Genomic DNA, 22,228 nt, shown 5'->3' on the forward strand with positions numbered 1-22,228 from the left:
GCTAGCAGTACCCACAGATTCTCAGAAATCACTGGATGTCCTTGATTGGCCAGGAGGGCTACCCAGCTTAATACCCCACATTCCTTGTTTGGCATCATACAGATGCCTTGGCTAAACACTACACTTCCTAGCGTTCATACAAAGCAGGGAGCCACAGCTGGTCTAAGGCAGCCCAACCTAGGAGGCCCGCAGAATCCAGGATAAATTGATACAGAAGGGTACTGACAAGTAATAGTGATATCCTGGCCTAGAGGGTCACAAAGGATTTTGTCACCCTCCGGGGTTTAGAAGTGTCTACACATGCTCTAGAAATCAAGGCTCAAGAAAGCCAAGGCTCTACAGAACAGGGTATCAGTACAGAGGCCGTCCCAGCTGGGAAGGAACTCTACTCCTGTCCGTGCAGTGCCGTGTCGGCAAAGCAGGCCCTCGGCCACAGTGGGGTAGCTGCCCAGAGGCTTTCTCAAAAGCCACTTCATCTATTTAACAAGAACACAAGGCCGACTCTAGATCAGCGGCCATCTCCCAAGTTTCTCAGTCTAAAAGTATTTCTCAGTGCTCTGAGATGAAGAAGAGGGGTGGGGACAAGAGCATGGGACTTTCTGTGCTGCTGAGATAAGGTCGTTTTCAACAGTGGCTGTGAGTACTTACTGGCAGTACATCCTCCTGGCAGGATGCCTGATGCAGGGGGCCCTTCACGGATTCCTCCTACAGGCCACCTCACAGGTTTCTTCTTTCAAGGCTAGGTCTGAATGCCCACCTCTAGACACACAAATCTATCCAATGGGGAAGTCCCAACGTTCAGCTCTGCAGACTAAGTCACCCAGCAATGCTTCCCTGAGGCTTTGTTTAAACGGGCAACACGGTGTTGAATTATTCCACCCCTGGAGTCCTGGAGTCCCTTTTACGCGGGTTTAGGAGCACTTCACCCAGTAGAAACAGCAAAGGGCACTTTACCATGTTCTGCTAGGTAGGGCTACCAAATATATGGTTTAAAATTCAGTTTGGAACATCCTGTAATTCTCCCCTTAGAAAAGGATGAAGAAAAAGACTTAGTCTTAGAAGAGAATAACAATAAAGAAGGGGTAAACTGCAAGACAGTAGGAATTCTTTTTTTGTTTGAGAGTAGGAATTCGGAAGGCTTGATTAGAATAATCTTTAGTCCCAGACCCTCTCTTTCTAAAAGTGGTGGAGGAAGGAGGTTATTGGAACCAACCAATTCTCAGCCAAAAACACCTCTAAGAAAACAGGAAAACGTGCAATTTTCTTCCTCTCACTAAAATATGTTAGTTTCTAACAGTCAATCATGTTTACATTTTCATCATGATCTCACTATAATATATTGATACACAATACACACACCTACATATGGACCTACATTTCATCAAATTACGAAGACTACTGTCAGTCTTCACAGCTCATCAGGTAGCACTCTGAATCACACATTATTATGAGGATTAAATCCAAAAATACTTCCTTCCCATGTGAAACAAGGAGCAAATTATGAGTAAGATGTTATTCAGATCAGATGAAATCTTCCCTCAGTGCTAGAATATCTTGGCAATAGATCATTACAGAGCTACAGAACTGTAATGTTTTCATAAACTTTTGCTGACCCATGAAAATCTCCACCTCTTCACATCATCTAGAAATAAATACGTCTTACTGTCCCGGTTCAAAGAATAAATAAAAGAAGGGAAAATGGTAATTTTAGGCAACAGGACTAACTTCGATCTTCCGGATATAGAGAGTACTGACTGACAAAATGGAGCACTTTGGAACCAAACCCGAGTTCAAATACCAGTTTTCAGGTTCTGATATTCAGTAGCTGTATCCAGATTCTCAGAAACGGTGACCTCCACTGTGGCTACAGAGGATAAGCAAACGCTAACAGGTAACAGGCCAAACAACTTCATAAGCCTCAGTTTTCTCATCTGTCAAATGAGGGTGATTTCAATATCTCCCTCAGAAGAAGTGTGCAAAGATAAAGCAATATGATGCACATAAACGATTAGCAGGACTAGAACTTGGCAATCATTTAACAGATGTTAGCTGTCGGCGCTTTATTATTAAACACAGAAACTTGCAGTAATAATGCTCTCTGCAAGATCAAAGGTCTGCCTTATATTTATTTCAATTCTGAACCTAGCCTCCAGTGTCACCAGCAAGGCTGGAGTGGCGCGGGCCTGGCTCCCAGGGGCGAACACCCAGGGAGCTGCTGGTCGGCGGGGGCCGCACTCGCGAGCCTGTGCGAGTTTGCTGGGTAGACCCTGGAGGCAGCATACACTTTCCAGAAAAACACAGGTATTTGGAGACCTAAGCACGAAACACGAAGGCGTTTTTAAAAAAGTGTTTTGGGGCGCCTGGGTGGCGCAGTCGGTTAAGCGTCCGACTTCAGCCAGGTCACGATCTCGCGGTCCGTGAGTTCGAGCCCCGCGTCGGGCTCTGGGCTGATGGCTCAGAGCCTGGAGCCTGTTTCCGATTCTGTGTCTCCCTCTCTCTCTGCCCCTCCCCTGTTCATGCTCTGTCTCTCTCTGTCCCAAAAATAAATAAACGTTAAAAAAAAAAAAAAAAAAAAGTGTTTTAACATTATAAGTAAAAAGGAAATTTGGCTGGGGTGACGAAAATGTTCCAAAACGAAATGGTAGTGATGGCAGCACAGCCTCGTGAATGTACTAAAAATCACTGAATTGCACGCCCTGGAGGGGAGAATCTGATAGTATGTAAATATATACGTCAAGTAAAAAGAGAGACACGGACACAGAACATTTTCTCTCTCCATTTCACTGGTTCTGAGGAGTTTTTATCCAGTTGTTGCCAGGAGGGGTGGGGGGCAGGTACTGAGGGGAGCCGGGCAGAACCAGGAGTGGTTACCTGTATCTTCATCAACTTTAGTGTCTCTGGCCCAGCAGAAATCTGCAGCGCTCTTCTCTAGGTTCTCTGACGAACCGGATGTATCGACCCTGTGGAGGCTCACAAAGTTGGAGGAATGGTGTCTTTTTATTACGTTCTAGCATTTGTTTACATAGCCCATGGTGGGGGGTAATCATTTCTGGAAACCTGAATACCAGCATACATGTGTTCTTATATTCATTCTCTTTATTTATTAAATGTGCACTACAGGCAAAGCACGATGGCAGGCGCTAAGGATACAGCAGAGAACGAGACAATGTCCCTGCCCTTGTGAGCGTATGTGCGTATGTTCGAACTGGGGAAGAGACCCACGATAAACACACAAGTCAGGTAGTGACCTGTGCTATGTGACAAACAGGCAGGGGAGAGGGACAGGAATACTACCAAGGAGCGGAACTCCTTTACGCAGGATGGTCAGCGAATAACTCTCTGATGACAGAATATCTGAATGGAGTCTTGAAGGAAGTGAGAAAACAAACCGTGCCAACGTTAGGGAAAGACCATTACTGAAAGAAAGAATCAGAAAATGTATATAAACAGCCAACGGAAAAATAAGCAAGGTATATAAAAGTGATTAAGGAAATGACCCAGAACATGAGAAGATGCTCACCTCACTAATTAGAGGAATGCAAAACAAAACCACAGAGGCCAAGTCACATCCATCAGCTTAGCAAAATTTTAAAAGCCAACAATACTACTGGCTTGTGAGGATAGAAAGTGGAAACTCATACGCTTGCCTCTGAAGTACAGCCACTCTCCTGAGTACTATGAAAAACAACAAAAACGGAAAATCCAGTTGAAGATGTATATACCCTACAATCCAGCAACGTTCACGCCTAGGTGCAGACCCTAAAGAAACTACTACGGCACAGGTACACGAGCCTCACTTTCACTAACATTCACTGCAGAGCTGAAAACTACAGAAAAACCTAAATGCCCATCCACAGGAGAATGATTAGTACCTTGTGGGATATTTATAGGACGGATTGCTATGTAGCAGTTCCAGTGTCTCAAAAGCAAAACGTAGCAACGCGGGTACATCTCACAAATATAATATTGAACCAAAAAGCAAAAACTGCAAGGAGGGGAGGACTGGGGTTATTGGTTAATGGGCATACGGTTTCAGTTTGGGAAGATAAAAATGTTCTGGAAATGGATGCTGGTGATGGTTACACAATATGACTGTATTGAATACCACTGAACTGTATATGTAAAAATATTTAAAATGGTAAATTTCATCTTTTAAATGGTCAAAAAAAGGAAAAGTTGCAGAACGATATTTATAGAATGATACTATTATGTAAATAGCTTTAAAATATGGAAAACAGCTGTTTATGGAGGTGTAAATAGAGTGAAGTATAAAAATAGCATGGAAAAATAAACACAAAATACATATTGATTACCTCTGCAAGAGAGGGAAGGAAAGGAAATATAATAGAAAAGGGGTTCACAGGGACTGCAACTGAGTTTATAATCTTTTATTTCTTAAGCTAGATGGTAGTTACATTAGTATTTACCACCTCATGTACTGTACCTTTTAAGATGTCCAAAATCAATTATATACACAAGATTGGTGATAGAGGGTGTTATATTTTAAAATTTAAACACAAGCACTCTAGGATATTTTTAGGTGTTTCTATCTAGACCTTATGAGGAAGGCACTGTTATCAACCCCATTTTACAGAAGAGAAAACTGAATCCCACGACCAATATTACACAGCCAAGAAGTGGTAGGAAATAGGATTCAAACCTGGGTGGCCTTGTTTCAGAATCCCAAGCTCATAACTACTACACACAACAAGTCGATGGGAAACAACTGAATACACATCACGACGGGAGTGGATCAATCGCATTCTGGTTATCTGGCAACTGTGTGTTGACCTGTGATTAAGAGCTGGGAATACCATGGTGGGCACAAAGACCTCACAGACACTCTGCCTTCTCTCAGAGATCTTTCAAGTTCGTAAGTGCTGGGTCTGGGCAGTGTGGGATATAAACCAGGGAGGGGGAAGGAGAGAGTCAGGGAAGGCCGCCAAAGGCAAAATTAAATTGTTATATCCAGAAAATAGGCAAAATTAATCTATGCTGACAGAAGTTGATATTTTAAATAAATATTTTAAATATGGTATTATAAATAAGAAGTACCGTTGTAAAAATATGTATGGCATGATTTCATTTTGTAAGTAAAATACACATACATATACATACACACAAGAGTTAAAACTCCGGAAGCTACGCGTTATAGCGATAGTGTTTTTTCACCTTTGACTTCTGGTGGCATAGGAGTCATCTTATTTTCTTCATTACAGTAATATTTATTTTCAAATTAGCACATATGCTTAGATAAATTTTTATCCGATAAAAGGAAATACCTTTCATTTCTTCATTAATATTGTTGCTCTTGGTTCAAAAAGTTAGTATTTATTACATTAATATCTATTGTCCCCATTCAACCCACTACACAATGGCTCCTACACAAAACACTGTACTTCTTTTTGCCATAGTCATTAGAGACTAACTGATAGACCAAGTTTCTTTTTCATCATACTTAACGTTCCCCTTATCTTTCTGGAACCGAACTGTTTCCTTGAATTGTACGTTAACATACCACACTTGCATGAAACTGCACCAACACCTTTTTCAAATTCTTCCCAGACTCACTCCCCATATGCTCCTCATTTTGAAAGCTTCAAAATTTGTTTTCCCTACAGCTCCTTCTTTGGCCTTCTCTAGACCCTTCTTGGACAATTCTGTCCACCTGTTTGCCTTCGACAAACTGCTACAGAGATGACTTTCACACCTACATGTTCCTACTGTTACGTTCCTGAGTCCCCAAGATTGAAGCAATTATCTGCCTGACCCAATCACCCAGTGCCTCAACATGAACCCAACATGCAACACGTTCATCTTTCCCTAGAATGAGCTTAGGCAGAAGTCACGTCTGGAGAAAAATGTACTTATGACAGAACTTCCTGGCACTGGAGGGAACCAGTTTGTAGACACTGGCTTTGGATGACACCGCTGGAGAGATCCAAGCACGGCAGTCTTGGTCTGATTTCAAAAGTGGCTAAAACCAGGACATGGTTTTTAGTCAAGCAGAGGAGGGTATGGTGGCATTAAACCCAGGCTGGACAGGGGGTGCCTGGGTGGTTCAGTCGGTTGAGGTCATGATCTCGCGGTTTGTGAGTTCGAGCCCCGGGTGGGGATCTGTGCTGACAACTCAGAGCCTGGAGCCTGCTCCGGATTCTGTGTCTCCCTCTCTCTCTGCTCCTCCCCCACTCATGCTCTGTCTCTCTCTGTCTCAGAAATAAACATTAAAAAAAAAATTAAAACAAAAAAAACCCAAAAAAGCCCAGGCTAGACAGAATCCACAGCCTGGGAGGCCCGTCCCGTGGAGCAGGCTCATGGGTAATAGATGAAGGTAAAGGGCAAGATAAAGCCTAAAAAAAGATGACAATAAAAAAACATATGCAGACCACAGCCAGATGGACAAAGACTGAAGAGCAGACTTTGGCATCAATGCTGGGAGGCGGAAATAAAGAAAATGGGTCAATAAGCAGCAGGACTAGTCAGAACGATGGAGGGGAGACTTGCTCATCCCAAAAAGGAGGTAAGGGAGAAGATACGCTCTTTCATTTCATCTAAGATACTCTAGATGGTAAGACACACAATAATGAAAATAGCAATGCTACCGACTAGGACATGCCATCTCTGGCTGCACGTGACTTCAGAAATGGTTTTAAATGACAACGTGTGTATGTTGCAACTCACGAGCAGCACAGGCATCAAGGCTCCCTCTCGAGTGTGATAAAGACAGGAATTTGACTTTACTGCCAGACACGCACAATTGAAGAAGTGTGCCAGAACATGACACACTCTCACTAGACCCCCCTACTGGCCCACACGCAGGAAACCGAGTGAGTAGGGAACAACCCAGTGTTCTCTCCTATGTGTCTCCCTTTCCACTAAGACAGAACACGTCCGGCCATCGAACATGTGGGCGGTTTTCCCCCACAAGCAATTCTCTGTGACACCAACTGGGTGTTCTACAACTTAACTCATTTCTGACACTGCAGCACACTTTAGACAATGTCAAGTCTAGGTTATCACGTGTGCTTCTGACCTTCCTCCCTCAGGTTCGATTAATTGGCTAGAGCAGATTAGAGACCTCGGGAAAACACTTACTTACATCTACCAGTTTATGAAAGGATACAGATGAACAACCAGATGAGGAGGTACACAGGGTGAGGTCTGGGAGGCTCCCGAGCCCAGGAGCTTCTGTCCCCATGGAGCTGGGGCGTGTTACCCTCTGGTGTGACTGTGTTCACCAACCTTGAAGCTTCCCAAACTCCCTACTGGGATTTATGGAGGCTTCCTCACGTAGGTATGATCAATTATTTACTCCATTTCTAGGCCCTCTCCCCTCTCTAGAGAAATGGGGAAGCACAGTGGGGTGGGGGGCGGGGAACCCACAGAAAATTCCAGCCTTCTGATTAGCTTCATCTTTTTGGTGACGAGACTCAATCTACGAGCCACTTAGGAGTCCCCCCAGAGTCACCTCCTTAGAACAAGAGATGATCTTCGTGGTCTTATCACTTAGGAATTTACAAGGGTTTTAGGAGCCCTATGTTAAGTATGGGGTCAAAGGTGAAACACTAAAACAAGATGGCCTTACCACTTAGAACACTATAAGGGTTCTAGGAGCTCCGTGCCAGAAACCAGGTGCAGAAACCAATATATGTATTTTCTGTGATCTCACACTGAGGTGAAAAACTAAGCTGTCTTTAACACGAAGGTCATACAGAAAAATTAATAGCATGAAAAAATGCTATGACCTCATGTTAACAACAAAAAGCAACATATAAAATTGAGTTACCTATGTAAAAACGCAGCCTCCCCCCCCCCACCCCACCCCATCACCAAAGGATTAAATAGAAGTACTTTAAATGTTAGCAGTCGGTGTCTCAAGGTCCTGGATTTATAAGTAACCTCTTTCCTTGCTTCTTTATACTTCTCTTTACGTCCCCTGAGTTTCCATAATGAACACATAATGTTTTTATAATCAGAGATAAGGAAGTCAAATATTAAATGTTTGTTTTTTAAGCTGCAAATTGTGGGCCACATGGATACAGTGGTTTACCTCTTATTAGATACAAATCTACCTCATTAATGTACAATAAGCCTTTCTTAACAATGAAACTATATTAACTCTAATAACATCAGGTCAGAGCATGCTCACATTTGCGGAAAAGAGTGCTAATGTTCACTCTTGAGATCTAAGAATGTGTAATGCAGACAACTATTTTTGTCTTTCTTTTCAAATATAACGTTTCAAGGATATCAATACCACTGCTTATCCTGCTGGATCTTCAACCTGGCATAACAATGTGCTGCAGAAACACATCTGGTCACACCGCTGATAAAAGTCTCCTGCCAAAGGCAGTCAGTGTTGTCATTTACAAGATGGATTTTTCTTTAAAAAAAAAAAAAAAAAAAAAAAAAAACTGTGTGACAAGTAGCTGTCATGGACGGAAATTGAAGCTAACACATTTTTTGCTGTGTTACCTTGATGGAATTGCTTTTTAGCCCCATATACTCAAGTACCAATATATTTCTCTCCTCATATTTGAAGCAGAACAATTTGACAAAGGATAAAGATCCAGAAATGAAAATACTATACTAGCCATGAGTAAAAAAACAAAAAAAAAACAAAAAACAAAAAAAACCCAAATACCCTACTCTTTCTGCTTTGGGTTACACTAGCTCATAAACAGGCTGAAAATCTTGGGACAAATCAAATTTTTCTGTTTATAAAGTTCAAGAAATTCTTTCAATTCTAATGCCTTTCCTTGCTAAGCCTAAAACAAATAACAAAAAGTACTAACGTACTAAAAGTCTAAACAGGCAATAAAGATAATAATATAAATGCATAGATGTTCTAATTAAAGTATCTAAAGTCACTTTCATTTAAAATGTTTTATTTAAAAACTCAAATGATGCTATAGTCACAACATAAGTGTTATTTTTGAGTATTAAACAGCAGTAAAGCAGAACTTTGATAGTATCTACTGTACCAGTAATATTAGATATTCAGAAGGAAGTAACATAGCTAGATCTAGTTAATTTAAGAGCAGTTCCCTGTCACAGATCTTTCTTAAATGGCAACATGAACAATACAATAAGAAACATGCACTCTAATTGCTACAAAATGCTTAGAAAGCACTTGCCCTAATCTGCCAGGATAGTCTAACAGCCCAAGGAAAATCTTCCAACCAGAGTTACATGGACACAATTTATGACGTTACATGTAAGAAGCTCACAGGTTAGAAAATACTGCACAACTTTAAATTATTTCATTACTCTCAATGAGTCAACCCAGAGTACTTACAACTGAATAGGATATCTAAGGGCTTATAACTCCAAGCAAGAATACATTTTGTGGTAAATCTTGGCCAAGAGAAAAAAGAAGCTATTAAGCCATTCTACTAATGCCTGCTTCTCATCGTCCACATCTGACTCAGAATACAGCCTAGTTAACAATCTCAGATGGGTCCGATAATGCCAGCTCCTGCTGTCTGGCTTCTATCTAAGTGCATTCTGACTTGTACGCCACGTATCTCCTGTCTCGGCAATGAGTGAAGGGGATAGAGCTGAGGGTAAAGTCCAGAGACGAAGAGACTTTAGGAGCCCAAGAAGCACCTGGCTTGCCAGCTTTCTAAATAATCCAAGACCGGTCAGATGAGAAACCAAATGCCTATTTTGTATTACCTAAATACTGTCAGTGCTAATTGCCCAAAAAGGCACTGATTTAACTTCTCAAGCATAAAATGGGGGAAGGGGGAGTTTTAATCATCTGAACGGCCCAGAAAATGTATGTATACATCTTACCACAACAGAGCTCCGTTGAGTTTCCACCCATTTATTCTTTCAAGAAACACTTTTCAAGTACCATAAGATGTGCTGTGCTAGACTTCATGTGGAATTAAGACATGAGTAAGGAATTCAGTTGAGAAGAGAGAAGTTGAGATAAAACAGCAGAAAGAATGTGTGTTTATAGATATAAAACTTAAGGGAGACAGGGGCAGCTGTTTGCAACTGGAAAAGGCTTCAAAATTGAGGTAATAATGAAGTTGAGCATGGAAGGTCACACACAATTTCTACAAGTCAAAGAAATGGAAAGAAAGGACAATCTCGGCTCTGGGGAGGTAACCAAAGACTTGGAAAATGTAGTGGGCGCATCTGCAGAGACACCAACCTAAGCAGGGAAGGACAGCCTTCCTGGGGCCAGACAGGGTGGGTCAGGAATGGCAAAGTGAGTAAGGGCTGGGCAAAGGAGAGAGAGGGAGGTTTTCTGGGACAGTGAGTCCCAGATGGGGCCGGCACATCAAAAGCCACTTGCGATGTTTAAAATGCAGATTCTCAAATGCCACTAGGAACAGGAAATTGTAATTTTTTTTTTAACATTTATTTATTTTGAGACAGAGACAGAGCACGAACGGGGGAGGGGCAGAGAGAGAGGGAGACACAGAACCGGAAGCAGGCTCCAGGCTCTGAGCCATCAGCCCAGAGCCCGACGCGGGGCTCGAACTCACGGAACGTGAGATCGTGACCTGAGCCGAAGTCGGTCACCCAACCGACTGAGCCACCCAGGCGCCCCGGAAATTGTAATTTTTGAAGCTTCTGTGGTGACTCTCATTATCTGTCATGTTTGAGTAAAGTGTGAAGGACTGCAAGGCAAAAGCAAAAGAACAGGACAAGGGAATGACTATGAGAGAAGAGAGGCAGAACTAACAGAAAATACCAACTGTTACAATATGGGGTTAACGGAAAAGAAGAATCAGAAGGTTACTTTAGGTCGAAAAGAATAGGAAAGTAGGGGTGCCTGGGTGGCTCAGTCGGTTAAGCGTCAGACTCTTGGTTTTGGCTTAGGTCATGATCTCACGGATCACATCATACAATCGAGCCCCGCGTTGGGAGCCTGCTTGGGATTCTCTCTCTCCCCCTTTTTTTTCTACCCTTCCCCTGCCCGTTCTCTCTCCTTCCCCCTCTCTCTTTGCCCTCAGCCCGCTCACATGTGCTCACTCTCTCAAAATAAATAAACTTTAAAAAAAATAAAAGACTAGGAAAGTAAATATGACCTAAGAGAAGACATAAAAGAGGGCAAATGCTGGAAGAAAAAGGCATTACATTTGGAAATTCTGAGGCTGATTCCCTTATAGGTAGGAAATTTGGTCTTAGAAATTCAAGAAAATTAAATCTCGTATTTAAACACATACTATTTGCTGGTATCTCTTCTAGGGTAGCTATAAACTGCTACTTTACCATGTTTTATTAACTTTGGGAGCATGTATCTCTCTCCCTAAATACATGAAGGACAAATTATACATAAAAGGCAGAGTGCTACAAACTTAAGAGGAACTCAATAAATATTTATTGAATAATCAAAGTGGGTGGAAGTCTAAAACAAGGTTGAAGGTTTTTTTTTTTTAAAAACCACCTCTCTCCACTTCTTCTTTCCCACCCCCCCTCTTTTAAAGACGTCATAATTCTTACCTTTGCTGCCAAGGCTTTTAAGCTGTTGAGGAATCTCTGCCAGAAATCCTTGAAGAGTGGGCGGTCAATTTTCTTCAGGCTATCTTTGGTGCTAGCATCCACACTGACATACAGCTGTGTGACTGGTTTGAGGTTCCTTCATAATTTGAAAAAACAGAACAAAAAACAATAGGGAAGAAATTATGCCCGTGTCAGGCTTGTCATGCTGTAAAATTTACAATCGATAATAGATGGGGTAATTCAACACGTCACGGGGTCTAGCAATGATTTGAATGATGTGGTACGATATTATTTCTAAAATGGACTGGACACCATCCTTAATAACCTGAAAACATTCAATTACTTAAAACTGGTCCCTCTTCAAACAGTTTTTAGTGGAAAATAAACAAAATGAGCTCTAGCTTCAGGTCGGGTACTATCAGCCCAGGGCAATTAGAAGGGCCTCTCAGACTTAAGTTTCCCCGTGAACTCTGCCGTACAAGAATTATACAGCTGAAATGTCACCGCCACATGGGGTCCGTGCTGACAGGCCACCTCCCGTCATTACTTCCCTGATGGAAGATTCCTAAGGAACAAGAAACAACCCCAAAAAGCTCAAGCCTTCCTAGAAAGGCACAAAGCCACACCAGTAGCTCACCTATGCCTCCAAGAGCCAGAGTGAGTTTAAAGTCCAGCCTTGCATGGGCAAAGCTCCCTAGCCAGGGAGCCTTAAGCAATGCAGAGCTACAACAACAACCAAGCCCTTACAAAGGAGCACAACCCCCAAGAAAACTGTACGTTGCAGATTCTTTTTCTTCGCCTTCTTGATCAGTTTCCATGAGTAGCACTCATTCTTCACTTCTCTCAAATTCACGGACTCATTTCATTAAGTCGTTCTGATCTACTATCCTATTTGCCAGTTATGCATCGAGCCCAGATTGTGCGCTTTCCAAAACCTCTCTCCTCTCCCTTCAAGTGGGTCTCATAATTCATTCCCTTCAATAAACTTGCAACAAGAAAGAAACTTCCCTTTAATAATCCTTTGACCAAATTTTCCCACTATTAACTTTCTATAACTATTCCAGGATTTGTATTTACCCCTGGAATGTTATTTACACGTTTTTTTGTTTCAAAGTCTATGCACTTTCAAAAACTGAAATATAATTCACATGCCATGAAATTCACCATCAAAGGGGTTTATATGCTTTTTGTATCTATCAGTATTGGTCTTATCTGTCGTTGAGTGTAAGACCTTCAAGGGCAGGAACCACAGCTTTCTTTGTACCCAGCCTTACAGGCAGATACTTAAAGCTACTTTTTACTTGATATTGTTGACTTCAGCTAACAAAGCTTCTGAGGGCATGCAGGCCACACGAACGCTTACCACGATCTGGCTTAGTGACATATGGAAAAATCACAGGGGTCTGAACCCGAAGTTATTAAAAGTAGAGAAGGTCTGACCAAAGTTAAGAAAGAAGTGATTACATATTGGCAGACTCACTGCTTTAATCCCTCTCCAATGCTGGCTACAAAGGGAATCCTTAAAAGTTCAATACTGTGTCACTACTGAGCAAAGGACATCAATTACTGAAAATGAAAAACAGGAGCATACTTCTGTCTCATCATTCCTTTTCCTGGGAGCCTCTTTAATAACAGACAGGGCATGCTACCTTAAATGGACTCATGTTTCACAAAAAATAAAAATAAAAGAGGTTGTCTTAATGGATACTGTTGGCTATCATTATCTGATACTTGCAGGACTTTGTCATAAAGCTGCCTAATGCAAAAATGGGAACTGACCTGACCTTTTCACTATGCCTCCAAAACTACTTAAGATTATGAACAGTAAATTCCAAAGGCCCTAGTTATTTTACAAACCTCCACCAGTTGCAAAATGGGAAGCCCTGAACACTGACAGTACCAATAAGAAATTTTAGTCAATACTAAATATCTGAGATGCTATAATCAAGGAAGTTTATTGCTTGCTCTTACCAAGGAGCAGGCGAAGAATGGAAAAGAGGAAAAATCCCTAGGAATTACAGAACTTATTCCTAAGGGACTCAAAATATTAAAAGTACTTGGAGAAATTTTCTGAGCCTCAGGGATCTTATATGTGCCTGGTACTGGCCTCTATTCCCCAGGGCAAGCAATGTGGTTCTCAGCATGGTCATCTACCTGTCTCCATCCTATACAATGATAGCTATCATTCTAGTTCCCCCAAAAGCAAGAGAATGTTATAACTTTAAAATCATGATAATAATTTGTGTTTGAGAATCTAACATTGCTGCTGAAAACAATTAAAAAGAACCATATAATAAAAGGGAAATACAACTGAAAGCCTAAACCCCACTGAAAATGCCCAATGCACCTTCATATGATTATTGTGGTGATCCTTCATCCTGCTCATTTTTAAAAAAAATTTTTAATGTTTATTTATTTATGAGAGGCAGAGAGAAACAGAGTGTGAGTGGGAAAGGGGCAGAGGGAGAGGGAGGCACAGAATCTGAAGCAGGCTCCAGATTCCTAGGTGCAAGGTGTCAGCACAGAGCCTGACGCGGGGCTCGAGTTCACTAACCATGAGACCATGACCTGGGCCGAATTCAGATGCTTCATTGATTGAGCCACCCAGGCGCCCCTCATCCTGCTCATTTTATATCTCTAAGTTAAGAATGATCAAATATATAGGGGTGCCTGGGTAGCTCAGTCGGTTAAGTGTCCAGCTCTTGATCTCAGCTCAGGTCATGATTTCATGGTTTGTGAGATCAAGCCCTACATCAGGCTCGAAACTGACAGCACAGAGCCTGCTTGGGATTCTCTCTCTCTCCCTCTCTCTTTGCCGCTCCCCCACTCGTGCAAGCGCGCACTCTCTCTCTCAAAATAAATAAATAAACATGTTTAAAGATGATCATATATAGAAATGCACTGACAACTGAACGTAAAAATGCTTCCTTTTTTCCTTTCTGTATGGAAAGGCCTCAGGCCTCCTAATCTGTACGGAAAGGAAAAAAGGAAGAGAGATTTATGTTTGCAAGAAATCAAGTGGCTTAGAGAAGAAGTTTGATGCTCCTATTGGACAAAAATAAACAAACAAACAAACAAACAGCCCAAAGATCCAATACTATTAAACCAAAACAGCCCAAAGATCCAATACTATTAAAACCAGAATCTCTAAGATAATCTGGGGCTGATAGACCTGGTCAAATAATTTAGGAGTTAAAGAGCAGGAGGATAAAGAGGAAGGAGAAAAGTACCATCTACTGAGTATTCATCACGTGCTGGGTGCACTGTGCTAAGTGCCTTACCCTTCTCATCCAGTTCATTGAACACTCATGGTAAACTAACAAGGTGGTTGCCAGTTTTGCCCATTTTAAAGTTGATGAAACTGTGACTCGAAGGGTTAAGTAGCTAAGTAGCTTGTTCAAGAATCCACAAGTGTCAACGATGAGATTCGAGCCTAGAGATTCAGAGCGTGTTCACCTAGCCCTGCACCACAATGTCTCCATCAGAACGGCCTTTCACAGGCAGTGCTGGCCAGGCCTCTTGTCACAGAAAGCCAAGAGCAGTATTTCAAGTCTCACAGCAGAATGGCTCCAACTGTGGTCAGGACAACATGCATCAGAAGGACCTGCAAACTCAGGTTCTTGGGCCTCTCCTGAAACGGAATCACTCTCCAGGAATGGAGCCTTAGAAAGCGTATTGTTATATTCGTCTAAGAACTTCTCAAAGGTGATCAAAGAAATTGAAGACCCAAATAAGTGGGAATAATAAGTAATATTAATTAATTATACAATTAATAATGGTTATATATAAATATGTAATTAACAATTAATTAAAAATAGAACTGTATGATGTGGCAATCCCACTTCTGGGTATTTATCCAAAGGAAATGAAATCAGTATCTTGCAAAGATACCTGCACCCCCATGTTTACTGCAGCAGTACTCAGAACAGCCAAGACATGGAAACAACATTTCTATCAACAGATGAATGGATAAAGAAAATGTGGACACGTGGATAAAGAAAAAATATAGACAGACACAGGCCATATTATTCGGGCCATGAGAAAAAAGGAAATGCTGTCATTTACAACACGGATGAACCTGGAGGACATTATGCTAAGTGAGATAAGCCAAACACAGAAAGGCAAATACTGCGTGAACTCACTTATGTGTGGAATCTAAAAAAGGCCGTTTCCGTTAGTTGTTTTCTTCTCTGTGTATGGGCCATACTCTCATTTGTCTGTTTCGTGACTTTTTTAAATAATATTATGCGGCAAGTCTGTGCATCGGATACCTCCCAAACCAAGCACTGTCGCTTTGTTTGTTTATTGCTTTTGTTGTTACTGAACTACTTTGGTAAATTCTGTATTCTTTCTTGTGTTTAGCCTGTCGGGTTAGCTTAGTGGGCTGCTAATGACTGGCCAGAGATAACTTAAATGCCTTCAACTGGTAAGGCTCCCAGACTTTGCTACGGGTTGTGTGTGTGTGTGTTGGGGCATGCCTTCAATGCCCAGGCAGGCAGTTGACAGCTCTGCCTTAGTCTTCACTGTCTGCTTGTTCAAGACGTCAACACTGGGGAAGAGGTGAGAACACAGAGCCTTGTCAAATCTTCCCTGGCAAGCCCACAGCCCTGCCCACGTGTGTGCGCTTCCAGCTTCCCAGGAACAGACGGGGCTTTTCAAAGTTCCCTATGAACATCTCACTGCCCAGCTTTCCCCTTTAAGTTCTTTGGTCAGCTTCTCGTTTGCCCTGACCATTACTGCTGCTTCAGGCAGCTGTGAAGTTAAACAGCTGCCGATGACTGTTGATGAGAAACACCCCAGAGAAAGGCTTTTTCACTAGACAAAATATGAGTCACTTCAAATAAAGACAACCCCTGTGCATGAGGGGTTCCAGGGAACTGCCACACAACCCACATGATGACAATTCTCTGGAAATGGGACTTTGAAGGAGTTCCAACTCTGTTTTGCCTCCTCCCCTGGCTGCCAGGCTGCTGGTTTTTACTAGGACTATAAGCTATTAGCTTTTACGGCTACTGCAGAGCTGGGAAGTTAGAATGGAATAGAACATACTAAGACATCAGGAAACTCAGGACATAAAATAGGACATATCGACATATCACAAAGCTTACTGTTCTTATTGAGATTCAGCCATTTTTCTAGAATAAATGCTCCTCAGATTGTTGCGGACCTTTGGTTAAGACTCTGACAATTTTTGCCAGTGTTCTCACTGTTTTTATAGAGAAGCAGGTTTTGAAGGTCTGTACTGTTATTCCTGCTGACATTCATCACGTACATTTTGTTTTTATTTCTACCATTATTCATCACAACATTTTCTATGTCCACTGTGATTTCTTCTTTAACCCACACATGAATGAGAAGCGCATTGCTTGCATTACAAACATACTGGAATACTCTAGTAATCTTTCTGTATTCATTTATAGTTTAATTCCAGTATGTTCAGATACCATGCTCTGTAGGATTTCAATACTTTGTTGAAACTTGCTGTAATGCCCAGCATATGGCCATTTGGTAATTGTTCTGCAAAGCAAGTTGCAGAACTTGCTCTTGAAAAGAAATTATATTCCAAAGTTTTCTTGTTCCAATGCTCTCTTTCTGTAATACAGGCTAAATGTGTTGATTTAGTCGTTTGAACCTTCACTGCTGCTATTGATTTTAATTCGCTTGTTTTATCAGTTTGAGAGAAATGTGTGAAAAACCTACCATTTTTCCTTATAGTTCTTTCAATTTTGAGATTACGTTATTGAGTGTTTGCAAGTTTTAAGTTGTTAAACTGTTTTATATTCCTGGTGGGTTTAATATTTTATTAAGAAATGTCCATCTTATCTCAAGTAACGGTTCTTGTCTTCAAGTATACTTTGACCGATTATTATTTAGCCTACCTTTCCAAAAGTGAAACTTCTAAGTGCTTCCATGCATTATCTCATATACTCACAATGCCACAATACCAAATCAGCTCACAGGTTAGGAAACTAGGCCCCCGAGCAGTCATCTTCCCAGTGTCACTAAGACAGCAAGAGCTCCAGTTAAGAGTCAAAGCTTCTTTTAGACCAGAGCCCAGCTCTTACCACCTCACTATACTTCTTCTCTCTCTTTCTCTCTCTCTTTTTTTTTTTTTAGCTTATCTAGACATGCATATTTCTGAAAAGTATTCTATCAATGCACAGACACAAGAGAAGACTGTATTTTAAATTTAACATGTTTGCTACAAACAAAATGGGCTGGGAGGAGGGAAAAAAGCTTCTACTGAAAGGATCAGGTGGTATTTATAATTCTTATTTCATCGTAAGTGGTTTCCTGTAACCACTTAGAGCTAACAAATACAAGAAAACTTTATTAAAACTCATACATTTCTTTAAATATTCAATAAGCATCTAATATATGAAGAGCAATACAATAAAGGTTCTCTAACATATGCATGGTGAATGTCTTAGCAAAAACTAAGGAAAACAGGGACGCCTAGGTGGCTCAGTTAGTTGAGTGTCTGACTTGATTTCGGCTCAGGTCATGATCCCGGGATCATGTGATCAAGCCCTGCAGTGATCCTGCAACCACATGGTTAGCATGGAGCCTGCTTAAGATTCTCTCTCTCCTTTTGCCCTTCCGCGGCTTGCTGCCTCTCTCTCTCAAAAACAAACAAACAAAAAAACAAACCAAAGGAAAAAAACACAGCAAACAAAGTAACAGAAATACCACTGGAAGAAGCAACACAGAATGAAGTTCACACCTGGTTTTAGAAGAAGGTGCTCAAAGGTAAATGGACATTAGCACAAATTTGGTGGTGGTGAGGAGGTCTGAGAAGCAAAGTGTTAACTGTGCCATAGTTAAATATGGAACATAGTTCTATAGTCTTATGATCAGCAGCTAACACACAGAAAGCTTTGCATCAACAATATTTTACCAAAAAAGAAAAAAATAATAAGATTTTAAATGTAAATTTAAAAACAACATAAAACAAACAGATAGGAAAATAATGATAAAATAAAAGTAAAGCGGGGGGACGCAAGACGAAGCTAAGAATGTGCCGGTCTACAAAGAGCTACACAAAGTCTACAAAGGGCCTCTCACCCCAACACATTTACAAAGACGGGCACACAGTCATAAGTTTCAAATGAACACAAAAGAAGAACAAACCAGTTAGTTTCTGCGAGTCCTCAGAGAGAAGAGACTGTTCGGTGTTTAGAACATCACTCTCAACAACTTCATCACCTTACAGCACGATGACCTTCAGAGGTCTGCCTTTAACAAGGTGTCTTTCTGTAGGTCATTGGCATCACAGCGCAGAGCAATTTACAAGAATGAATGACATGGTGTGCTCTGGTAGACGAATGGTGTGACGGACCTTTCTGATTGCAGGGCTGAATGCAAGCACAGACTGTATAGAATTAGAATAAGGGTCCTAAATTCCCGTGTCTGTAGGGGCGGAGGATAGTGTGAATCAAGCAAGCCACTTTTAAAGGAAAAAGTTCTTTGGACACCAAAACACAGACTGCATGTGAAACACAGAGTCTACCCTTTGTTGTTCCACATTTGCTAGAAATGGTGACAAATTTCTCTGCTATAAGAGAATGCATGGTGCAACCCCTCTGACAAGTGGCAGGTGATACTTAGCCTCATGGTGGAGGAGATGACAAAATGGACAACAGTCACGCAGGCTGAAAACCACAGGCTTCATCATAAACATTACATGGTGCGATGCTGTATAATAAGATATATATATTTGATCTTTGTCCCTGGGTCCTGGCATGAAGCTCCTAGAACCCTGGGAATTTCCTGAGTTACAGAGGTGAGGGAAGCATCTTTCATTATCCGTAATAGACCTCTACAACCACAAAGAATTACTTTACTAATGAGGTGACTCCTGATGGGTCCCTAGACAGCTTCAGGATAGGGACTGGTTGCCAGAAGAACCAACCACGTGATTAAAGGTTGGAACTGGCAGCCCCACCCCACCCCCAGCCTCTAGGGAGGGGAGACAGGCCAGAGGTTGAGCTAATCACCAACTGGCCATGATTCAGTCAATCATGCCTATGTGATGGAACCTCCGTAAAACCCCCAAAATGATGGGGTTCAGAAAGCTTCCAGGTTGATGAACACACGGAGGTCCTGGGAGGGTAGCGTTCCGGGAGATGGTGTGGAAGTGTAGCGACCCTTCCCCCAGGCCTTGTCCCATGCACCTCTTCCATTTGGCTATTCCTGAGTCGTATCCTTTATAATAAGCCAATAATCATAAGTAAACGGTTTTCCCTGATTTCTGGGAGCCGTTCTAGCAAATTACTGAACCAGAAGAGCGAGTCACGGGAAGCCCCAATCTATAGCTGGCTGGTCAGAAGTACGGGTACAATCTGGGACTGCGGCTGGTGTCTGAAGTGGGGCAGTCTTGTGAGACTGAGTCTTGAACCTGTGTGGTCTGCATTAACTCCAGATGGTGTCATAACTGAATTGGAGGACACCCAGTTGGGTGTCCGCAGAGAACTGGAGAATTGCTTGATGTGGAAAAAATCCACACAGCTGGTGTCAGAAGTGCAGCAAGTAATAAAACCAGGTAAGAGTGAAGTGTTAGAGTGTGGTAAAAACGGCACTTTTTACTCGGCCTTTGACAATTGTTGCCACGCTGTCTTTCCCAAAAGTCAGAAATTCAGATTTTATACAAAATCTCTGGATGTTAAATGTTGGCTCAGAAAACAAACAAACAAAAAAGCTTTTGAACATGGTGCAGGACAAATAAAACCTACTTCTGGTAAACTGCCAACCTGAAACCTCTGGTCTTAATGACACTCCAACCATCCCACATAACTATATATTCTTTTTCAACTGAGTGCCTAAGAAATACCGGGTCCCGGTGGCTCAAGTTTATCCTCCTTGACAACTACAGCCCGTTGTGCCATGGAGTGGACTGCAGACACGGACATATTCCTCCTCTCCCTACATCCACGTCCCCTTGCCCTGCAGCTGTGAGTGCCCTCTCGCTGCCTCTAAGCTCAGCTGTGACTTGCTCTGGCCAACGGAAGTGAGCAAGTGTGACACAAGCAGGGGCTGAAAAGATGCTTGTGCACTGAAGCCTGCCCTCTCCTGCTGCTCTTTGAGGCCCTGCCACCACGTGATGAAGTTGAGACTAACTTGCTGGAAAATAAGCTACATGAGCAGAAGCCCCAGTTGTCCCAGCCATGGCCATCATGAACCGGCCAGCCCAGCAGATCTGCCAACTGACACGTGAACAGCACTGAGGCCAGCAAAGCCAGATGAGATCAAAAGCCCTCCCAGCTGACCCAGAATTATGAGCTAAATAAACTGACTGTCAGTTTGAGGGACTCAGTTTTAAGATGAATGATTGTAAGAAAAGACAACCGATAAGAGACTATGATATATCGGTTATATGCCTATTAAAAATACCACTATATGGGGCGCCTGGGTGGCTCGGTCGGTTAAGCGTCCGACTTCGGCTCAGGTCATGATCTCACGGCCCATGAGTTCGAGCCCCGCGTCGGGCTCTGTGCTGACCACTCGGAGCCTGCAGCCTGTTTCAGATTCTGTGTCTCCCTCTCTCTCTGCCCCTCCCCTGTTCATGCTCTGTCTCTGTCTCAAAAATAAATAAACGTTGAAAAAAAAAATTTTTTTAAATACCACTATAAAACCACTTGTTCTGGTGAAATGAAGAGGGCTTTTCCTCAAGAGAAAGGGTTTTTATGGTCCAATCACTACAGATCCTATTATTAATACTATGTGTCTTACATATTTTCGTCACTTTTATCAGCCCCTGTGTTGACAAAATCATAAAGCTGCACAGAGCCTAATAGCTTTCTCATTTGCCTAAGGTGTTCGCTTCTATCCTCCATAATCCTTGAGGACCGCTCACTGTAAAAACTCCCCTCAGTGGAAGAACTGTCAGCAAAGAGCCACATACTTTGGAGTTGGAGGGGAAACTGAAATTCTCTTAAGGAGAAGTTGAGTATCCTGGAAAGGCAAGTAGCCTGAAAGTAACACTTGCATGTGGGTCAAGGAAAGGCCAACTGACAAAGCCAAGAATCTCCTTAGAAGGTCTCAGAGTATGGGCGATACTACAGTAATCTAGAAAAAAAAATTGTTTTAATTAAAAAAAAAAACAACTTAATAAACCCCCCAGTCACTCAGACAGCTTCATCACTTCCTAGTGCATGCTCAATGCGGAAATGGTCGCAAGATGTCCACTTGAACGTTCAACTAAAGGAGCTGAACTTTTTTTTTTTTAATGTTTCTTTATTTTCGGAGGGGAGAGTGAGAGAAACAGAGAGTGAGTGGGGAGGGGCAGAAAGAGGGAAACACAGAATCCAAAGAGGGCTCCAGGCTCTGAGCTGTCACAGAGCCCAATACCAGGCTTGAACTCACAAACCGTCAGATTGTGACCTCAGCCAACGTCAGACACTTAACCGACTGAGCCACCCAGGTACCCCTGAAGGAGCTGAACTTCTATACAGAATTAGCACTATACACATTAGGGAGGACTTCCAAAATTCAAGACCTCTATGCTCTGTTCATAAATCGAATGCCTTGTTTTTCTGAAAGACACTAAGACACCAGAGAAACTGGTATTTGGATTCCTCCAAATATCATCTGTACTTGGAGAAGCATTTCTCTTTCCATTTTCTCTGGGGCCACAGGGGTAAAAGTGAGAGAGCACTTGGCTCAATTCAAAGAGGCCTCAAGTCAGGAAAGTATTAGTTTAAAAGTAGGAGCATCTCAGGACTATTGTTTCACTACTCTACAGTCCAGAGTATTTGAAACTTGTCGT

At 42.0% G+C, this 22,228-nt stretch overlaps 1 protein-coding gene across 4 annotated transcripts in view; it reads right to left on the reverse strand.

Annotated features, from left to right (window-relative positions):
- Positions 1–22,228, reverse strand: part of LOC123589606 (S-adenosyl-L-methionine-dependent tRNA 4-demethylwyosine synthase TYW1) — a 215,797-nt gene that overhangs the window by 72,068 nt on the left and 121,501 nt on the right. For all 4 annotated transcript variants that reach the window (XM_045461945.1, XM_045461946.1, XM_045461944.1 and 1 more), the window contains exon 13: positions 11,464–11,599. In XM_045461945.1, the coding sequence (XP_045317901.1) occupies positions 11,464–11,599 (136 nt within the window). The remainder of the gene's footprint in view (positions 1–11,463; positions 11,600–22,228) is intronic.

The sequence above is a fragment of the Leopardus geoffroyi genome, chromosome E3 (assembly GCF_018350155.1).
Source record: "Leopardus geoffroyi isolate Oge1 chromosome E3, O.geoffroyi_Oge1_pat1.0, whole genome shotgun sequence".
Taxonomy (NCBI): domain Eukaryota; kingdom Metazoa; phylum Chordata; class Mammalia; order Carnivora; family Felidae; genus Leopardus; species Leopardus geoffroyi.